At 43.3% G+C, this 19,808-nt stretch overlaps 1 protein-coding gene across 2 annotated transcripts in view; it reads left to right on the top strand.

Annotated features, from left to right (window-relative positions):
- Positions 1–4,360: 4,360 nt before the first annotated feature.
- The window catches only part of igsf21a (immunoglobin superfamily, member 21a), a 158,550-nt gene continuing 143,102 nt past the window's right edge, over positions 4,361–19,808 (top strand). For both annotated transcript variants that reach the window (XM_035520667.1, XM_027023908.2), the window contains exon 1: positions 4,361–4,748. In XM_035520667.1, the coding sequence (XP_035376560.1) occupies positions 4,610–4,748 (139 nt within the window). In that variant the 5' untranslated portion in view covers positions 4,361–4,609. The remainder of the gene's footprint in view (positions 4,749–19,808) is intronic.

Genomic DNA, 19,808 nt, shown 5'->3' with positions numbered 1-19,808 from the left:
AGAGGAGGCAGAAATGGAACTCGTATTATTTTTAGTCTCCTTTTGTGTGACACCGGCAGGGCTGTATAATATCTGGGCTTTTTCTTTCGATAATGGCTGAAATCTCATATACTAAAATGCACAGGATATTCAGTTGCTGGGACGACTGTTTTGATTTTTTTCCCCCACAAACGTTGCAATAAACACAAATGCATATGCGTACGTTTAAATTTACGTAAACATATGCATATGCATATATTTAAATTTACAGTGAGGCTAGATAGTAAAAAAGAGAGGGGGTACGTTCCCCCTAATTCCTTAGAATTCCTGGAGTGGAGCTAAATACATGTAACCACATCTATATCAACGTATTTCCCCTAACTACTGTGGGCTGTATAAGGTAGTTTTTATGTCAGAGTGCTCTGAATACCAATGAATATAGAGGGAAAGGGAGAATATGCACATCGTAGTCAATGAGGAGTCAATAACAATCAGATTTGATTTACATTGGACACATCTTTCTTATTTTCTAATTTTATTTCACTGAAAGTCTATTTATGTATTATTAAACTAATAAACATGATGGGATATTTTCATAGTCTTTTTTTTAGTTTACTTTTATCATGCTAATAATGTAAAACATGTTTATGTCTGTGTGTGATGTAATTTAGTTTTAGTTTCTAGTTTTCTTGCTTTCTTTCTTTCATTCAGCCTAGTTAATCCCCAAGGGCTGGACGTGACCTATTTTCAGACGTCGTGCTCAGTCTTGTGTCGGCATCCAGCAACACGCCACCTGCTGGAACCACCTTAAAGAAGCCACACCCCCACCCCACCCCCACTACCATTGTAGGAAACGGTAGTTCACTTCTCCTTCACAGTTATGTCTCTGGAACCTCTGGAAACCAGTATGCAACATGTGAGCCTTGGTGCTAACCCTCTGAAGGCGCGGAGCTGGGTTGCGTCCTGTGCCTGCATCCTGTTCAGTGGAGCCACTTGAGAGGCAAAGTCCAGTTGTCCCAGATGCTTTGCCCCCGTGTTTTTTTTATTTATTGTCTCTGCACCGGGAAACTGTTGCCGAAAGCCACGGGAACACGGGGCTTGTTGAGCAGACCTCATTTGCACATTAGATTATGTGTTTGCTTGTGAGTCCCATGTGGTGGCAGGCACGCTTTGTTGCGTAACAGAGGTTTTGGAAGGCCTTGTTGGCAGCCACAGCGAGTTGCACATGCACCTTATGTGAATCGGGGGTGAGGTGGGCAGGGGGGGGGTTTAATGGGCTGTGCACAGACCGGGGCCTCCATGCACGGGACTATCCTGTTTGTCCTCGGTTAGATCTAAGCGTCCTGCACCTGAGCCGCAGACGGCTTGGTGAAAACCAGAGCCCTGTCTGCATAACCGTGCAGGGGGATGTCTCAGCTGAGTGGAAGCACAGTGAAAGAAGAAAAAAAACAATGCATGCATTTCGCAGGCTCATCCTACTCACCCTGCCAATTCAACATTAATAAACTGAAGGTAGAACATTTCAAAGTCAACAAAGCATGAATCACTTTTGAATAGACTAGAGACTACAGTGGATTCCACAGAACATATCCTATATTGATGACACCCACCAGATATAGATATTGATGATATCCTCAGGGTGTCTATCCTCTGCATTAGGTCTGGACTTTATTCAGAAGGGATTTTTCCTCACCCTTCATTTCCATAGACGAGTGTTTGTTCTTGCTGTGAAGAGCAACAGCTACATGTGATTAAAATGAAGTGACATTTTTTAAAATGATCCAAAATAAATTGGGTTACTACATCTTCTAAATGTGAATGTTTTTTTCTATTGCTGCGTGAACTGCAGTACTAAACATAATTAAATAAATATATCTAAATAGGTAAGAATACATTACAATGCCAGCATTACAGTGCAACTACACCATTAATAAACACAGAGTACAGATTATAAATGCTTTGTTACACATTGTTACTTAGCATATTAAAACAGAAATAAGGATGTAGTTACACAGTCTCCAACATGTGGTATTTTAACGTGTTTGACACAAAACACAACTGTTTAAAGACACTGATGTAATTCGAACGGTTTCTCTGTCCATTCCCATTTCCCCAGCCTGCAGTTTTAAGTAAAAACAGAGATCAATACAGAATAAAGAGGGTGTGGAAGCCCCAGAAAATGGGTCTCACCTCCTCGACGGACATCTGGCTCGTGGTCTGTCAGCCCAGGAGTTGTTACGTAAATACCATTTAAGGGTTGCTGAACCAAAAGGCTTCCCTTGAGTGTTTCTTCACCACGTAACGTCTCCTCGCACTAGCAGGGAGAAGCAAGACCACCCGTGACAACTGTGTTAGATGCACTTTGCTCTTAAGAGAGGGGAGACCTTGCGTTGTCCCTGCGGCGCGAGCCATATGGAACGGAGCAGTACTTCGCTGTTGACGCTGCCCTCTAGAGATGTGAGACTGCACATAGGAGCTCCAGCTCCAGGCTGAGGGAGCAGCCCGGGACGACGACCAGAACAAGCGGGTGGTCCCCTACAGTGCCGTCCCACGCCCGAGGAAGTGAGCTGTCTCTGGGCTTTTTCTTTCTTTTTATTTAGCGCCAGCTCAGTGTCTTTTGTTCTCTTTCCTTTTCTTTTTACGTCACAGCTCTGCCTGGTCATAAATCACGAGGAAGGCTGGCTGAGGACGTCGCCACGAATGGTCAACGCGTGTGCACAGACGGACGGCCGAGCAGTGCGCTCAGCACTGGCGCCAGTTCACTAGTGACGGTGCGTTAAATACTGAACGGGCCGGAGTGCGTTTCTGTATGTGCGTGCGAGACCCCTCTACCCTGCATCGTTTTGAATCAACTCCTGTTGGACTGTTCTCGCCTTTATGCACAAAGCCAAGATCAAACTTCTGCCTACACTTGATATGCCCCTTTTTTTTTTTTTTTAATGAGGACTGTTATGGGATTGGACATGAATATTGCAGTTTCTGTCCCGTTGTGTGGGTTTATATGACAAACCAAAGATGGGTTTGCTACACACAACAAAGTACTCCAGTAGACCTTGAGATAGCATTTCGCTATTCATCCACTGTGCGTGCACTTCTCCATAATTAGCTTGTAGGTGTGCTCTGTTGAAGAGGTCAGCTTTATCATTTCTAAATTGTGGATGAAATTTCAAGAACCTTGGATCTTGTGCCCTGAGAGGCACAGAACAGCAACTCCCTCGCCATAAAGACTACTATCACTTTTAATAACACTTAATAGGAGAGGAGAATGAAAATGAGAATTGCACAATAAGCTTTTTTTTTTTTTTTTTTTTTTTTTGCATTATCCTTACTCGAGTTAGTGAAGTAGACTTTGCATTAAAAGATAATACCTGACAGGTATACAGACAAAGCAGAACAAAAGATATGGAGTCTAATGGCTGGTGTGTTTACCAGTGTGTTTACCAGACCACATTGGCACACAGCAGGGATGGGAGGCAGAAATGGATCTACTGGGCTCGTTTCTGGCACACAGGAGTGCTGCCCGGCTCCTAGAATCAGATTGCCTGAGGTTCAGGGGTCAGAAGTCATGTGTTGCTGGGTTCCTGCATTTGCTGATTTGGCAAAATAATCTGTGGGGAAGGCCATATTTGCATACTTCCTTATTTACATAATTTCTTGTTTTGAATGAATAAATCAACAGTTCACATTAGTTGGCAGAGTAAATACCATTGCCTAACACATTTAGTGCTTTTTTTGTTGTTTGTTTTAATTAGAATTGTTACGGAGTTAAATTAAGTAAGAAAATATCATTTGGAACCGCTAATATTATTAGTAGTAGCAGTGTTAATATTGTAGTCCACTTCCTATGTGCAGAATTGGCTCGCATTTGACTCCTAATGAGGAGGCTTCAGCCATATATTATATGAGCTGCATATGGGTTTATATTCAACATATATTTCTATCACTGATTTATTCAACGTCCCCTCACTATTCTTCCTCTCTTCTCACACACGTGCTTGCGCACGCGTACACACACAAACGACACTTTTAGCTGAAGAAAAATAGTTAATCAATACATTTTATGTCGAGGACAATACGTTGTCTTTGATGGTTGTTGTTACAGTTTAAACTTCTTTTTTTTCTATGCGCTTTGCGGGTAATGTAGAGAAAAGTGTAATCATGTATGTGGTTATAATGATCTTTAAAAATCCTTTCAAGTGGGTTGAAAAAAAACCCAACAAATCCGCGAAAGCAAATCGGTTTAGTGGACAGAATTAGGGAGCAAGGGTTCGGAACCAGCGTTGGATTAAGGAAAATTGTGTGAAATAAAGAGCGAGTGATCAGGAGTGACTGGATGTGCGTGTGTCTGTGTCGGGAGGGGGGGGGGAGAGAGAGAGAGAGAGCGCCCCTGAGTGAAGAGCGCAGATTTTCATCCAAATCTATATCTATTTTTTAATCCTCAACCGCCGCCGTTTGCGAAACGCTTTGTCGTGCGTCGGGGAGCTGTTTCTCCACGCGCGGCTTCAAATCATTTTCTCTTCATCTCTACCGGCTCCTCGAAGCAGTATTTATTTTAAACTTCACATTCCCACCGACACTTGCACTGCATCATGAACAGTTTGTGGGGACCACCAGATCGCACACCTTTGGAATGGTGGGGATTACGCAGAGAAGAAACGGGGAGCATGTAAACGCCAATGGAGTTTGGGATTTATTGCAAAATATGGGGAAAATGACCGTGTTGTCTTTCTGCTTTCTGTTGTGCGCAGATCTATTGGATTTAGCCTTCGGTAAGTAACGTGCATGTACGTGGAACAATTTTGCACCGTGTGCGACGCATAGCCTAAATGAAAACAATTACCCATCCTCTAAAGCATCTAGGATTCATACAAAAGCATATTCTACATAAGCACTGTGAGCCATGCACACGGATCTATCACAGGCTTGCACTCCATTATATTTCATGCCACTTCGATTTAACTTCTTGTCGCCAGCCGCTGCTTGGTTTTATGCGGCGGGCTTCGTGATCCTCGTAATATTCCGAGTCTGTCGTGGCATTCGGCGGGATGGCATCGTTGGGTAGGGCTCCAATGACAGGGCACAGCCGCGGGCATTGGAAAAGCTGCTTTAATGCCCATTTTCAAAGTGGTTCGCCTTACACGTCGAAATATTCGGGCGTTTTGATGAAAATCGGAGGCTCGTCACCTGTCGTTGCACAAAACCCGATTATTCCTGTGCATGGAAGGCACGAATAATCACTGCAAATTGCGGGGTTCGTCGATGGTGTCGTTAAAGTGCGAAGGAATAAATACGACATTATCGTAAACATGTAAACATGTTTTGTAAATAGCATCAAAGTTTGTTTAAGGTCGACTGTCTCCTTGAAATGGCATCGCAGGAAAGATATGTTTGAACATGCCGACGGACACATTATTCAAATTGCCTGCGATTGTTATAATGCAGCCGCGAGCTGGCAACTCTCAACACTAAACTTCCCTTTCGGTAATTCGGAAATATTGTTTCAGTCGATGAAGAAGGTTCATGCCATCGTGGAACCAGCCTGCCCGTTGCAAAACCTCTTCCGGCAACCTTTAATGTCAGTCGCCAAAGTAATTTAAGGGCATTTTAACGAATTCAGCGCCTTCATCAAGCGGCCGAACGGGTGCGTAACGGGTGCGTAAAAATGACGAGAACAGGCGGGGAACGGCGCCGCTGGCGGGGAACTGTTGCCTATCGATTGATCTTTATCCCAACGCTTTCGGCTTTTCCACTTAGTAGCGCCAGACAAGTCAAATGCTGCAATAATCCAGCCTGCGAAGCGCCTAACGCACTGTACACGATGGCAAGTTTTGGGGCGTAATCTGTACACAGTGCACAAGGAATCATGCGTGCATGAACAGCCTTAGCGTTGTCATCCCGACAGCTGTAGCGTGCGGGGACTCGCGCGCTATGGTTCAATGATCTCGACGCGCGTGCCAGTGCGTGCTCCAGACCAGTATCGTGCCTGGTGGAGGGAACAGGGGGCAGGCTAATCTCACGATATATGTTTGTCTCGCCGCTCGAGAACCAGGGGTTTCTCACGAACATGCAGTTGTTGTTTTTTTTTGCAAAATTTTAATACAGATTCAGATTGTTGGATGCATGCTTGCATGCTGTTAGAGCTGCTTGTGTCTGTGAGCGTGCGAGCGTGCGTGCGTGCGTGTGTGTGTGTGTGTGCGTGTGTGTGTGAGAGAGAGAGAGAGAGAGAGAGAGAGAGAGAGAGAGAGAGAGAGAGAGAGAGAGAGAAAGGAGAGCATTAATGCATAGATGGTCATTCTAGCTACATTCAGTATTAAGTGAATATTTTTATCTTAGAAATGTAAAAAAATCTAAAGCCACATTGAAGTATGTTGTGTACCATGCATGTAATCATTTGCTCCAGAGACAGGAACTTGCACCAGAACTGCACAGCAGGCAACAGTCAGCCAGCGTTGCCAGTGACGACAGCAATTCCATAAGTAAACAGGACACTTCCACCTCAGCAAACAGTGCAACATTTCATATAGAAACCTAGTCACCGTGTAATTACCAGGTAATCAGACCTGAAAATTGGGCGGGCTTTTTATGTAGCTAATCATCCAACTTTAAATGAAACAGGTGTACAAAATACCCGTCATAACTGCGATTCATCTTAACTGAAACAAAGCAAGTCGGTTCCGTATGCAGCCATGGTGCCAGCTTGCACCCTCTGCTCCATCCTTCCAGTGTTTTATTGCCCACACCTCAAAGTGAGTGCCACAGATTCACCCATCATTTTAATGAGGTCGAACCCTTATTACTTCCAATAATGCCCTTTGGACCTTCTCGGCACGCCCTGCGGTGTGCTACGGGGGAGAGGGCTTCCTGAGAGCGCAGCAGCCTGCCCCCGTCCCACCCTGCAGGTTACCCCATTTCCGCTCTTAAGAGAGTTCATCCCCGGCAGATCCATCATTCTTAGGCTTACTGATGCTTCTGATACAGACACCGACAACTGCCGTTGTGGACTCTGATCATCACTCTTTGACCTTTGCACTCATATCTCAGAGAGACTAGATGTGACCTTCCTCGAGATTTGGCACTAGAAAAATAAACATAGTACAGCAATCTTTCAAAGCTTGTCAAACAGAATATTCAGTGATGGCTTCATGTTGCCTTATTTGCAAGTCCCAGCACTGCTGTTAGCGTAGGTAGAGCGGTTTCATTATAGATTATACTCTATACTCACTCAGCATCATGCAGTTACACCATCTCTGTTTCGGTGCTTGAATTTTGGAAGTCATCACTTATGTCAATGGGATGTGAAAGCAACCATTGTGGGATTCTTGATGGGCTGTGTCCCTTCTGGGTGTCATTGACACAGTTCCGCTCCTCTGCTGGGTCAGATCGTACGTTCTGCATGAAGGTTAATGATCTACACCCCTGCCGTTCATGCAGGCCGCACGTCTACGGGAATCATGCGCTCACCTTCGCGCCTCTCCTTCTGATGCAGTGCACTACCCTGCCTCTCCTTTAAAACCCCTTCAATCCTCTGAGTTTCTGACCTCAGCCTCAATCCTCTGATTTTCTGACCAGAGCTATAAATGGAGCTCTCAGGACTTGGCACTGGCGAGATGACAGAGCTGGAAGCTTAAAAGCCTGGGATCCATCAAAGACTTTGGCCTCTCAGTGGCTCCAATGAGGACAGCAGCGATTGGAGCGCAATGCTGATGGCTCCCCCTGCCCAGCCTCACGCCGGGCCATGCGCACAAACGTGAGCCATTAGTGCTAGTGTCATCAGGTAGCATCAGTCATGGGTCTGCACTTATGACCGGGCTGCCAAACTGTAAGGCATAAATTTGGAAAAAGCCGGGTGAAGGGAACAATGAAGCAGACCCGATGGGCAGAATGTCAGTAGGGCCGGGCTTGCGTCTCGTGAGTTTATTGCGCAGAAGGAGACGGACTGGCCTTGGCAACTGAACGGGCATACGTGTGGAGGGGCGTCATAACCGCTTGTGTTATCTTTTCATCCTTTGAAGCTAACTTACAGACAAGCAAGGGTAATTAAAGCATTACGCAAGATGTCTGCGGGCCCCGATAATGAAGTCGAGTCCAAACATATGGCTTAGGTCATGAAATATGGTCAATAGACAGAATTCTTTATGGTGTTTCTTTTCCTCAGAAGCAATGTCCACAACTAGTAGAGGTGCTCATTCAAAAAATGTATATAATGACATATCCTGCACTGATGTACTGACGTGTGTACACTGGATGGTTTAAGAAGAAAAATTAAAATAATTCAATCTGCACAAAGAATCTGACATTCTCAGCTTTACTGGGTTTGGAGTAAATTTGTCTTTTGGAGGAACTGTATTTTCTCTGTGGTCTCCACACGAATTTGATCTCATATTTCAAGCTTTTAGGAGCTCAGAATCGTTCAACAGACTAGTGTGGGTGGTAATTCTTCTCAGAGATTAAATGATTAAAAAAAAATCATCTGCAGAGAAATATTTTGTTAGTTTAAACATTTCAAATATTCACTCTTTCCTTAAATAACGATGTTCCTGAGGTTATTTAGGTGAGCCTTGTGAGTACCAAAAGTGTCATTCCGGCATTTGTGAAATGAACCTTAGAATAAAGCACTGTAAAACCCCTTTGTTTTTTCAAACTTGACCCAGAAAGCCTGATTTTGAACCCTCCCAAAGTCCCGCCTCTGAGAAGCCCCTCCCCCAACTGTCTACTCCCCTGCCGTCTTGGCGTCTTTCGCGTTTTAGTCAACGGGGCCGCGCCGCCTGGCCTTTGAACGGTCCCGAGGGCGGCCGTGAACCCTTCCACCCCTCGCCATGTTCCCTGATTGGAACGGTGCTGCTAGATCCAGTGACTCATGGCTGTGGACCCATCCAGGCACTTCAGCCTACCCGTCTCCCTCATTACAGAGCTTTAATGCATCAGGACTTTGATTCCACCCCCATGGAATCATCTCCAAAGAGCTCTTCACTGACCACTTTCACATGCGCTCTCTGTTTCCTTGTAATAACTAATAGTTCTGGCTAAAGGGCAGTCTGGATAAATAACCCCAAGTTTGTCATTTAAGGCATTTTTAGAGTCAAACTGGAGCTTCTGTAAGGAAAGTAGAGCAGCAGGACTTTTCCACCCTGTAATGGTAGCCACGGGAACAGACTGTTTACTCCAAAACAGATGCTGAAAAACACGTATGTATGCGTTCTGGTGGAAATGCTAGACTATCAATATGTTGACGAACGTATCCGGATGTTGCTATAATGGTCCCATGTACACACGGCATCAAATTGTGCTTGGTATCTCAGCATTTCCAGTGCGATGACGCGTGGATGCCTGAGAAACCTGTATGCAGCATATGATCATAGAGCATTAGGCATATTCTAAATCAGACGTGTGCTCTGCATTTCAGAGAACGATGTTTAGGTGAGCGCTGAAAGATCTGAATGCACGGCTCTTCTGTAACATCCGAATTTGAATGCACATGGGAACGTGGTTGTTTCGAGACGTGAAAAGCCCATTGCAGTGTGTTCACTAATAACCTAGTAGTTGTTCCAGCTTTGTGAGATGCAGAACTTTAATGCCACGTGAGCGCACACGGATCGGACGTCTCGTCATGTCACCTGCCAGGGAAAAAAACACAGGAAAATTCTGCATGCCGGCACGAGTTTAGATGCAGCGCCACTCCTTACGACTACGCGGGCCACGTAGTCGTTTACTCTTCCCACCACATTTTCCCAGTAGTCCGGCAGTCTGCTATGGTCTGACCTCTGACTCATCCCACTTGCAGTGCTCAGGATGACACACACTGATTTGTTTACTCAGGGTGGTACTTATCTTCTCGATGCCCATGACTTCAGGTCTTTGGCTACTCTAACTTACCTGGAGAGCTCTGGCAGGACTATAAATAAATAGTTTGGGGTAAGAAGCCACTGATGAGTATTTTGAGTAGTAACAGCCCTGCTAAGAATACTCACTTAAGCATACTAACGCTTACTTATACATACTAATGTGCAAACTTACTCCCCATCCTTTTTAACAACTGAAAACGAGTCGAACAAACGGAGAAATGACGAAACGCACAGCGTCTGACAAGCTGGACGACCTCCAGCAGAGAAAACTCCACTGTTTACCTTTGCAGAACTGTACACAGTGCATGGTTAATCGTTCTTGACTGAATGCTACCTGAGCCAAAAGGTTGTTTTACCATGCAGCAGACACAACGTGTCTTTGCAGTTGAGAAATGTAACTATTAGTGCTTGTTTGTTTGCTTGCTTGCTTGCTTACGCCACACTGCGTCTGTTTTCTGCAGTGTCTTCTTAGAGGTTTGGCTCAGCACTTTCACCAGTGGCAGAGAGGAAATCCAATTCCACGGGCTTCAAAAAACCAGTGACCTGTGGCCAGTTTTCTTTATTGTTAAACTCTGGAATATCAGTCCTTAAGATGCAGTTGAACAACACGCCATCGGCCGAGCCCCCTCGCACTTCATAGGGCGATGCACAGCAATGCTTGACTGAACGGTCTGAAATGAATTTATGTCGGCTGAAGTCGGCTGAACGGTCTGAAATGAAGTGATGCTGTGTGTATTTGTCTTTAAACGCATGTTGACGTTGTCAGCCCAGGCCACGGACATCACCCAGGCCTCATGAACATATAGTGGTATAAGCAATGCTTGAAACTCAACTGACATGCCTGAATGTGTGTTATGGGTTCAGATTTGAATATTTTCATTATATTATGCCTTATGTGATACTCCATGACATTTACATAATCTACTAGATTTTCAACATATATTCAATACATTAAATTCCATTAAATGACACACTTGCAAAATCTGCTTGAGATATCTTTAAAATGCAAATCTTCTTTAAAATGTTTGGGTTTTCCTGCTGCACTAAGTGTATATGACAAATATCATTAATGATTCGATGATGCGAAACATTAGTTAAATTAGAAGAATGACAAAACAAGAAATTTATTATGATGTATTAGAATTTACACTCTGTAAATCACTAAATCCCAGTAAAGAACCACCTGATTAAGATGGGAGATATTATAGGGGAAACAGATCTATCGTTTAACGTTGCTAATGTTTCTACTAGAACAGGTATAAACTTGTACAGACAAGTACAACGATTGCTGTGACATTTAGTAAATACAAAGCAGTGTTGGCAAGCATATATTTAAATGTGTTCTAATTTATGCGCATTAGTTACTGTCGTACTACATATGAATGGCAGGTAACCACTGAGTTCTCTTTGCTCATGTTGACTGCTTGAAGCCTGTGGGTGACTTGTGCCAGGAATAAATAGAAAGCAAGTACCTGCACTCACAGCATCTAGGTGGCGCTAGAGGCATAGCTCACATCATTGGTTCAGGTGAAGGGGTTTCACATTTCTGTACCACTGTTTTTGACAATTTTGTACATAATGCTAGTCATCAGATCATATTCTTTATCATTACATTGAGACACAGCTAATATTTTCCTAATTTTAGTATAATAAGAAGAACCACCCGTCAACCAATCAATCAATCTGACAGTGAATAAAAAACCCAGTGTTCTGTGGTTCCTGAGATAGCTCTGTTTGTAAATTATCTACTACATGGTATTCAAAGACTGCAGCTGGCTGCTTCTAGCTCATTGGCTTCACTCTTTCCCCAGAAGAAGAACATGCTAAATTGTTAAGCATCACCCTCTGTGGTCCGACATACTGCTTGGGGGTCTTGTGAGGTTCTGGTATTTAGGCCATGAATTCTGAAAGTTTCACTGGGGTCAAAACCATAGATTGATTTCTGGGGCTCTGTTGGACCAATTTAGACCAGTTCTCGCTCTGTTTATTTCCAGAGTGTCTTAAGTATTTCAAGTCAAATGGAACAGTGGGGAAGTCCTTTAATCATGATGCATTTTATAGCTACAAAAAACTCCCAGGACCTACTGGATTGCAACCTAATTGATCGCTTTCACAGTCAAAACCAAAGAATATTTATGATGGAATTCAGACATATTTAGTGCTAAAAATATGTACATACACAGGATTTGTAATATAGAAACTAGAATTCCATCCATGCATAAGTATACCTAATTATCATTACAAAAATACATATTACCTTTTCTGACAAGGATTTCAGATCTCCAGTCACGATCAAGGGGAAAAAAAACCCACATTATTTTAGCAGTCGTGTTTATATTATTTTGCTCTGGTCATGCAGGTAAAGTGGTTTGTCCATTGATTTCTCAAGGGTTTTTCGTATTGATCTAAATCTCTCATTGTATTCAGGGTTAATTCAAACAGGTCATAGTGCAGAACCACGCTGTTTAATGAACCTCCAGTAAGCCGGAGTCTACTCATTGTGCACAGAGCAGGTGTGCTCGGCATGCGCAGACGAGCGCGCTATTGCACGTGCCCTTTGATCCTTGCACACAGCAAAGTCGAGGTTTAGGCAAATGCATTGCTCTGAACATAGAGCGCCAAATGTTGCGTTTGCGCTTTCTGTTTATTTATTTGTATTTATTTATTTATTTCCCCTTTTTTTCTCTCTTAATAACACGCATTGCCGTAAACCCACCTGAAATTCTTCCCGTACTCGCTAATTTAGCTAAATACGTCTAGGTACAGGCGAGCCGTTATACAGGAAACAGAGCCAGTCTGGTGTGTTGGGAGTTGAAGGGACATTAGCAGGTGGGTGCTTAGTTGTAGCTTGATGTCGTGGGGATATATCTTTTTTAAACTTATTATTCCAAAAGGTATATTTTAATCCCTGCTCATTGCGCAATGGTTTTAGAGTCATGGAACATCTGAGCACCGCCATTCACTGATAAGTGGGTGAGCCAATATATGACGCCATGCTCTAAACAATATTAATACCAGTTATTATTTAGTATTTTTAATACTTAATATGTATTTAATATTTTTCCTATGTTGACCTAGGCAATTTTGTTGCAGTGAATTTGTTGCATCATTGCACATAAAGCATTCTGTATATCCAAATATATATTATATAAATATATATTTTGCTTCAACTTCGAATTGTCACAAACATAATTCTGCTGGTCTTTAAAAGTGACAAAAGTGACATTTTATAACATGAAAAATAAATTTATTGTGTGATTCTAAATTTTCACACCATTTTATATAGCAATAACAAGACAGGGCCACCCACCAGTTCTTCATGCGGAGCAATAAACAATGCACAAGTTTAGCTTCTCTCACATTTTATCAGGGGAACATTTCCCCAGTACTCTGTGCCAAAGTTCAAGCTAAGATGTTCGTGTGAAAGCTCGGTGTAATCATTCAGACCATCATATTTCTTCTCCTTGCTGGTGGAACCCAGAGTTTGGATTGCACCCAAGCTCTCAGACACGTTGTGTAGGGCAACGCTTAAGTGTCTCTTATCTTGCGTCGAACTCGTCATTTCCGCGCCGTAGATCTCCCTCGCAGGGCGCTAAGTGATGCAGGATTGTGAGATGAGGCCTCCATTTCCATCTGGGCTAATCTGGAGAGAGGCAGCAGCCCCGATCGGGGACTTTAAGAGCTGTGCTCTGAGAGATGATCCGTCTGCCTGTGACAGCTGGTTCTGGCTCACAGCAAATCAGAACAGATATTGGCAGGGCCGGGGTGGGCATGGCTGGCTCATTTCTCCACCAATCGCTGGCTGATGACGCCCCCATTTAAGGGTTATGTAATATGTTTATGCAAGAGTGGAATCATTATAGAGAAAGGCATGTTCCCAGCGACATGTGTTTGTCTCATAGCCGCAGACTAGATCAAGTCAGTCGTCATTTATACGTCAGCTTGAACGGTGCTTTGTGTCACTGATAGCCCTGAAAACAAGCGCTGTGTCCTGTACATGTTCCACATCTTAGACGCAGATGCATAAATTGTCGAAGGCCAAAATGTGTCAGTGGCCCGTAACACAAGTGGAGCTAAATTGAAGCTGTCGTGTTGATGTTCCTCGTGGCCTGCTGTGATGATCCTGAAGGGGTTGCGGTCCGCTGACATTTCGGTCACGCCAGCGCAGAGAAGCGGGTATGAAGCCACCTCCCCTTCGCTATACACCTAAACCAACGGACTGCAATTGATTTGACCATTAGAGAAGAATGAACCCTGTCTGGCTGTTGAATCTGTGTATTGTGTGTCCAAAATGTGCCAACCAGCTCTTAGCAATGCTTGTTTTTTGAAAATTTTTATTTCAATCAGAAAGGCAATTACTGCATGACCATTTCGAACTGAAGAGGACATAATACATGTTGCTTTTCAAAAAATGTTCTCTTCCCACCAGACAACCGACTGTGTCACGTACTAATAACAAAAATAAAGAACAGACAAAGAAACTGCTCTTTTCTTCAGTCTTCCACGCTCATGCGCTTGGGTCTCAGTGGTTTGGGGCCTGTAGACTACGCATACGCTGCTGGTTATCTTTACCATCTTATTCAGGGATTTGGAAGCTTTTGTAATCACAGATTGTAATCTTTCGGAAGAACAAGCCATTCTTCTGCGTCTGTCATATTAATATGCACATACAAATGGTGCTGGCAGCACCAGAAAACACCTTCTAATGTCCTGAGATTATGAGAGCACGGCGCCGCTCATTCCTGTCTTTCTAGTGCACCCTCCCTGTCATTTCCTCCACTCATTCCCAGAGGCTGGGGCACTCATATATTTTCATCAAGCACTCCCAGTTGCACAACACATGCGTAATTACGTGTTAGGTTTTCCTTTGGTGTGCTAGGAAATGTAGAGAAACAAACGTCGCTTGTCTGGATGTCCATAAATCGCTGGATGTCGGTGCTGGGAGCTGCATCCAGCAGCATCCAGGATGCAGATCAGTTGGCTGCCAGCTCCTTCTCCGCATTCGGCGTAGATGGGCTCTGGAGATCATGCTGAGATCTGACCCTCTCGCTGCTCGCGTGCACAGAGATACCCACGGCCTTCGAAAGCCGCGTATATTAGCGTATATTAGCGCTTTAGACTGATCTGGACACACTGCACTGGGGTAATACAGTCAGTATTGTATTACGTGTGTTATATCAATTATTATGCGGTTGTGACTTTACAGCCCAGTTCTTCAACTGTTTTCGTTAGCGTGTCGGCAGAGAAAACAGTCATGAAGGTTTTTGTCGTGTAAATGTGTTAGTGAATTAAAGTTTATTTATGGGCATAAATATATACATTTTTTTTCTATTTACACAATTAGGCCAGTGAGCTAAAAGTATTTTTTGAGAATGTGTTTACAAAAACAACTTCTTCTTACAATGTCAGTACAGCTGATGGCATGAAATAATTGTAGATATGAATCTCATTTTATTATGTGCTTTATACACTATAAAATCAAATGGAGTTTAACGTGCTGTAATATCTAGGTTTTTATCTTTAATTGGATAAAACATAAAACCTTGTCCAAAGATGTGCTTCTATGTGGCCAGTTTATGTTTATCGTTATTTTCAATTTCTTTTAGAAATTAGTACAGTTTCAGGACCAAATTGTGTTAAATGCATTTACTAAACATTAACTGGCTTCTCATAATGTTGACTTTCTGACCATCGTTCACATAAAATATGTCTATTTTCTCTTTTCAAGCATAAATGGGGGGTTTTAAGCCAAAAATACATAGTGTAATCCTACCTTGAAATCCCGTAGCCCTGCTAGCTACAGGTGTACTCTACAGCCACAGTCTTAGTCGTGGTTTTGGCGTGGTAAGTGAAGGTGTCGGTCAGTCATCACTCGGCAGGCTTCACAAGCGACTTTCCCCCCAGCGTCTCTACCCAGTTTCTCCTCAGCTTACCCGTTAGTGCGACTTACACTCGTGTGTTGCGCGTAAACATGCTAGTGTAGTAATATTGCTTCATTACTGTAAACGAAACTCATAAAATGGACCTCAAATTAGGATAAACACTTACCAGCCATCTAGATGAAAACACACTGGACATTAACTACAGTTAGAGGCTGTTGACATGTGCAGTTTTGTCAGCACCGTTCTATCCCATGTGTCACTGGTTGGTTTCTGACCACGGTACCATTGAAGACATAGAGGGTATTATTTTGGGTGGTGTGTGGGGCTAATACAAGGTTGTCAGGTGCAGAAATATTGCATTGGTTTATACATGTGTCAGTGTAACTGCTGGCTTGAGAATGGCCCAACCCAAAAAATATCCAGAACACACCATTGTTGATGGGCTAGAAAGATCTAATACAATATATATATATATATAATTTTCACATATAGTTTATACCATTTACTAGGAGTAAATTTATTTTTCTCGTGTCTGTAACCTTGGAGATACTGGAGACATTCTTACTTGATGTATGTGCTTTGAATGCATATAACACTATATGAAATATTGCTGCATATTCCACTGCAATTTACTGGACAAACACGTGTGATGCCAGACGTGTGGTATGTTTGCTGTGGGATTATCTGGAGGGAAAACGTCAGGGAGGGGAGGACGACTTTGTGGCTGGCAAACAATTTATCAAATAGTGGCTTTAGCGATTTTAGCTGCATTGTGGTTAAACTGCGGTTGCTTGGATCCCAAAGCAATGGGGGCTTTTGTTATCCGTAAACATAAACACCCGCTGGTGTTTTTTGGTGTTTTGGAGTTCATCGTGTTCGGTCTTAAAATCTTTTAACCTTTAGTGATGGAGCAGAAGTTTAAACTAACAGTCCATTCATCCCCAGTGGAAAAGTATCTGTGCATGAGGGAGACAGCAGTCTAGATTGCTTCTCGGACGTAAACTCGGTTACACGTCTCGTATTGGATTGCTACCTCATGGTGGATCTGCTGGGTGTTTTGTTAAGGAGTCCAAGTAACAGGGAAGTTACCATTTTCTGCTGTACAAACTAACATTCCCTTCAGGGGAAGCATTGCTGATTCACGGATGAGCAGCGATCGGATAAGCTAAAGAAAGAGTGGGAAGTGGAGACCGTAAAGAAAGATGTTACAGAAACATCCTAATCAGCAGACTGCTGACCAGGCCAGTCCGGCTGAGGAGGGAGAAAGCCTGTGGGCCTCCGATCTTCCCATTACAGATTGAGCATCCATCAGCCTCATTCGCCTCGCTTCCCGACAGACAGCGGGCTGCCTTAATCTCCGGGGGTCATGCCTTCCTGGCAGAGTGCACTGACATGTTCGAAGTATGCCTGGGAGAGGGCCGTCCACCCCATGATAAGTACGGAATTCTTTTGGAAGCGCTTCCCAGAATAACACACCGTGTCATAGGCCGAGGTTTCAGATTTTGTTGTTTAAATATTGCAGTGTTAAATATTGTTGTGACAAAGTAAATGGGTCTTGTGGCGCTTATTCAATACGTTAATATGCACAAACAGACTTTTACAGTACCTGTGAGATATAGGCAGGCCCTTAAAACTTCGATTCAGGCACCAAAACTTCATCTGAGTTGATTTTTTCATATATATATTTTATCTTTTTTATTACACTTGGTTCAAGTAGCTTGGCCCTATATGTATTCTGCAACTGCTTTTATAGTTGTTACTGTGCAAAAGTATATAGCAGTGAACTACAATCTCTGAATTGGTTTAATAAAAACCCACAACAATCCCCAACCACCACAACCCCCTCCCCAAAAAAAGTGCAACAACATTTTTCTTTCCTTTCTTCCGTCTTGGCATATTGCTTCATAAGCAAACCTGATAAGAGGGTCCAAGCCCACATCTCAAGGAGGCAGCTGCACGATGTTAATCTGACCTCAGCCTTGGGCTTCCGGGCCTGTCATAGATTTTGCGAATGCATTTCTAAAACGGGCGGGATGTAACGTTCCGCCGGACACCCTGGGCTCTCCAGACCCCCCCGCACAGTTAACAGAGTCGTGAGACCTATTTGCTGTGATGTTTATTACATAAAGCCCTGCCTAAACAAGTCCTATGAATATACATGGGCATCATTCTCTCCGATTGGTCATAAATAATGTGTGGCATAGTAGAGGCCCACTTGACTTTGACCGAATCCTTTACGAGTTGAACGATGCTTGGTGAAGACAAAAAATGCAGGCTGATTCAGAGGAATTCCAATTTGACGAAACATGCCATGCTAATGAGGCTGAGCTGGAGACCTTGTCTGCATGAGGGCTGTGGTGTGAAATGGCTCTAATGCGCAAGGGCTTAACTGTCTGGTTCGGATCACAGAGCAGAGGTCACTGGCTTAGTTACTGTGCATGTGGGGCAAATGCTTTGATAATTGTAATGTCCTGAAATTCCCCAGCATTCAGCCCATAGGCTGGCTGTAAGTTACTAAGAGCTTGGAGGAGGAAGGGATGAATGTTAGGTAGATGTTTGAGAGCAGGATTTTTCGAACCAGACTTTTTTTTCCTCAAATTTTTTTAACTCTAATTTATGAGACCCTTTTTGTTTATATTAGTTTTATATTGCATTTGCACTCAGTTAGGTCTCTTTTTTCCAATTTAATTCAGATTAGATTAGCCAGTGTACATGGGTTTTGATTTCATTTTCATTAAAACAAATTACTGGCCAGAGTTCCACCTGTCTTTTCAATGTGACCTTGTGTGTCTGATTACGCCGGGATGCATTAACTGTCAGCTGGTTACTCTCTCAGGGTGGGAATTCTGGGTTCTGACGTGGAGGTCCGCATGTTGAAGTGGACCACCACGCGCTGCTATCGGATCTTAGTTCAGTGTGGGCATTTACTGTGACTGCATGCTCCTCAACACCTGTTTGCTGTAGGTGTAGGCAGTTAAGAACAACAGCAATAAAAACACCCAGGATCATTTTTTATTGAAGTGTAATAATGTGCAGGAAAAATCATTCTGATTCTGAAGTCATATCTGACCACAGAGGTCACACGCAAGGGTCACGTGTGGATACATTAGTGAGACCTAAATGAAGTCACACTGGCAGTCTGGAAAAATTGCACTGAAAAGACAGATGTAACCCTGACCAAAGGTGACTGCTTCTGTCATTCATAGCTATGTTTGTGAATTTGAAAAGGACATCATACTGTCACCACCAACAGAGTTACAGAGTGTAGCTTTAAATGTCAGAGCTCGGGCACACAACATTAGTGATTTGAAGAACAGCCTTGGTGGTAATTAAGGGTTTTTATACCGAACTCCATTATATCTGAACAGTTTAGCAATTTATCATAACAAAAATAAAAGCAGAATTAATGCAAAATACTTATGAGTCTTATTTCTGAAAAAAAAGAAAAAAAAGAAATGTAAGCACAAACATTTTTAAATGAGATTCCTCTAGCTCATGTCCCAAAGACGGCACAGTGAAGACATCCTTTTTCCACTACACAGCTGGGCACACCTGAACCAAACAGCACCAACCCGGCAGAAGCTTAAGTGAACATGACTTCAATATTTGAAGTTGTTGAACAGCAAGTGGAGGTCAAAGGTGAACACCTGTCGTCACTGGGAGCCAAAATCAGAAGCTACCACTTCCTTCCTTCCTTCTGTCCATCCGTCCATGCATCCATCCATCCATCCATCCATCCATCCATGCATCCATCCACACAATACACACACCCACACCTGTTGACAAACACTGAATTGAATGTGATGTGATCAGAGAGAAGGTTGAGGTTAAACACCTGGGAGCTGAGACCGGCGCCTGAGAGGTTTCTTTAACTCTCCACGGCAACACGTTCATTTTCACGTCATACTTTTCTTCTTCTTGGTGCCTGGGAAAGTAAGAACAATGGCTCTTTAAAGTAGCAGTCTGTCAGTAGCGATGTCCCTTCTTTGAAGTCTTCTCTGATGGAGAAGAGACTTAAAAGGCATGTTCATGTAGTTTCTTTGAGGGTTCTGTACTGCAGTCAGAGCAGCGGCTCTGTGGATTTGTGATTCTCACAGACTCCCCC

This window comes from Electrophorus electricus, chromosome 20, assembly GCF_013358815.1.
Source record: "Electrophorus electricus isolate fEleEle1 chromosome 20, fEleEle1.pri, whole genome shotgun sequence".
Classification (NCBI taxonomy): Eukaryota; Metazoa; Chordata; class Actinopteri; order Gymnotiformes; family Gymnotidae; genus Electrophorus; species Electrophorus electricus.
This window is presented reverse-complemented; position numbering and strand designations above follow the sequence as displayed.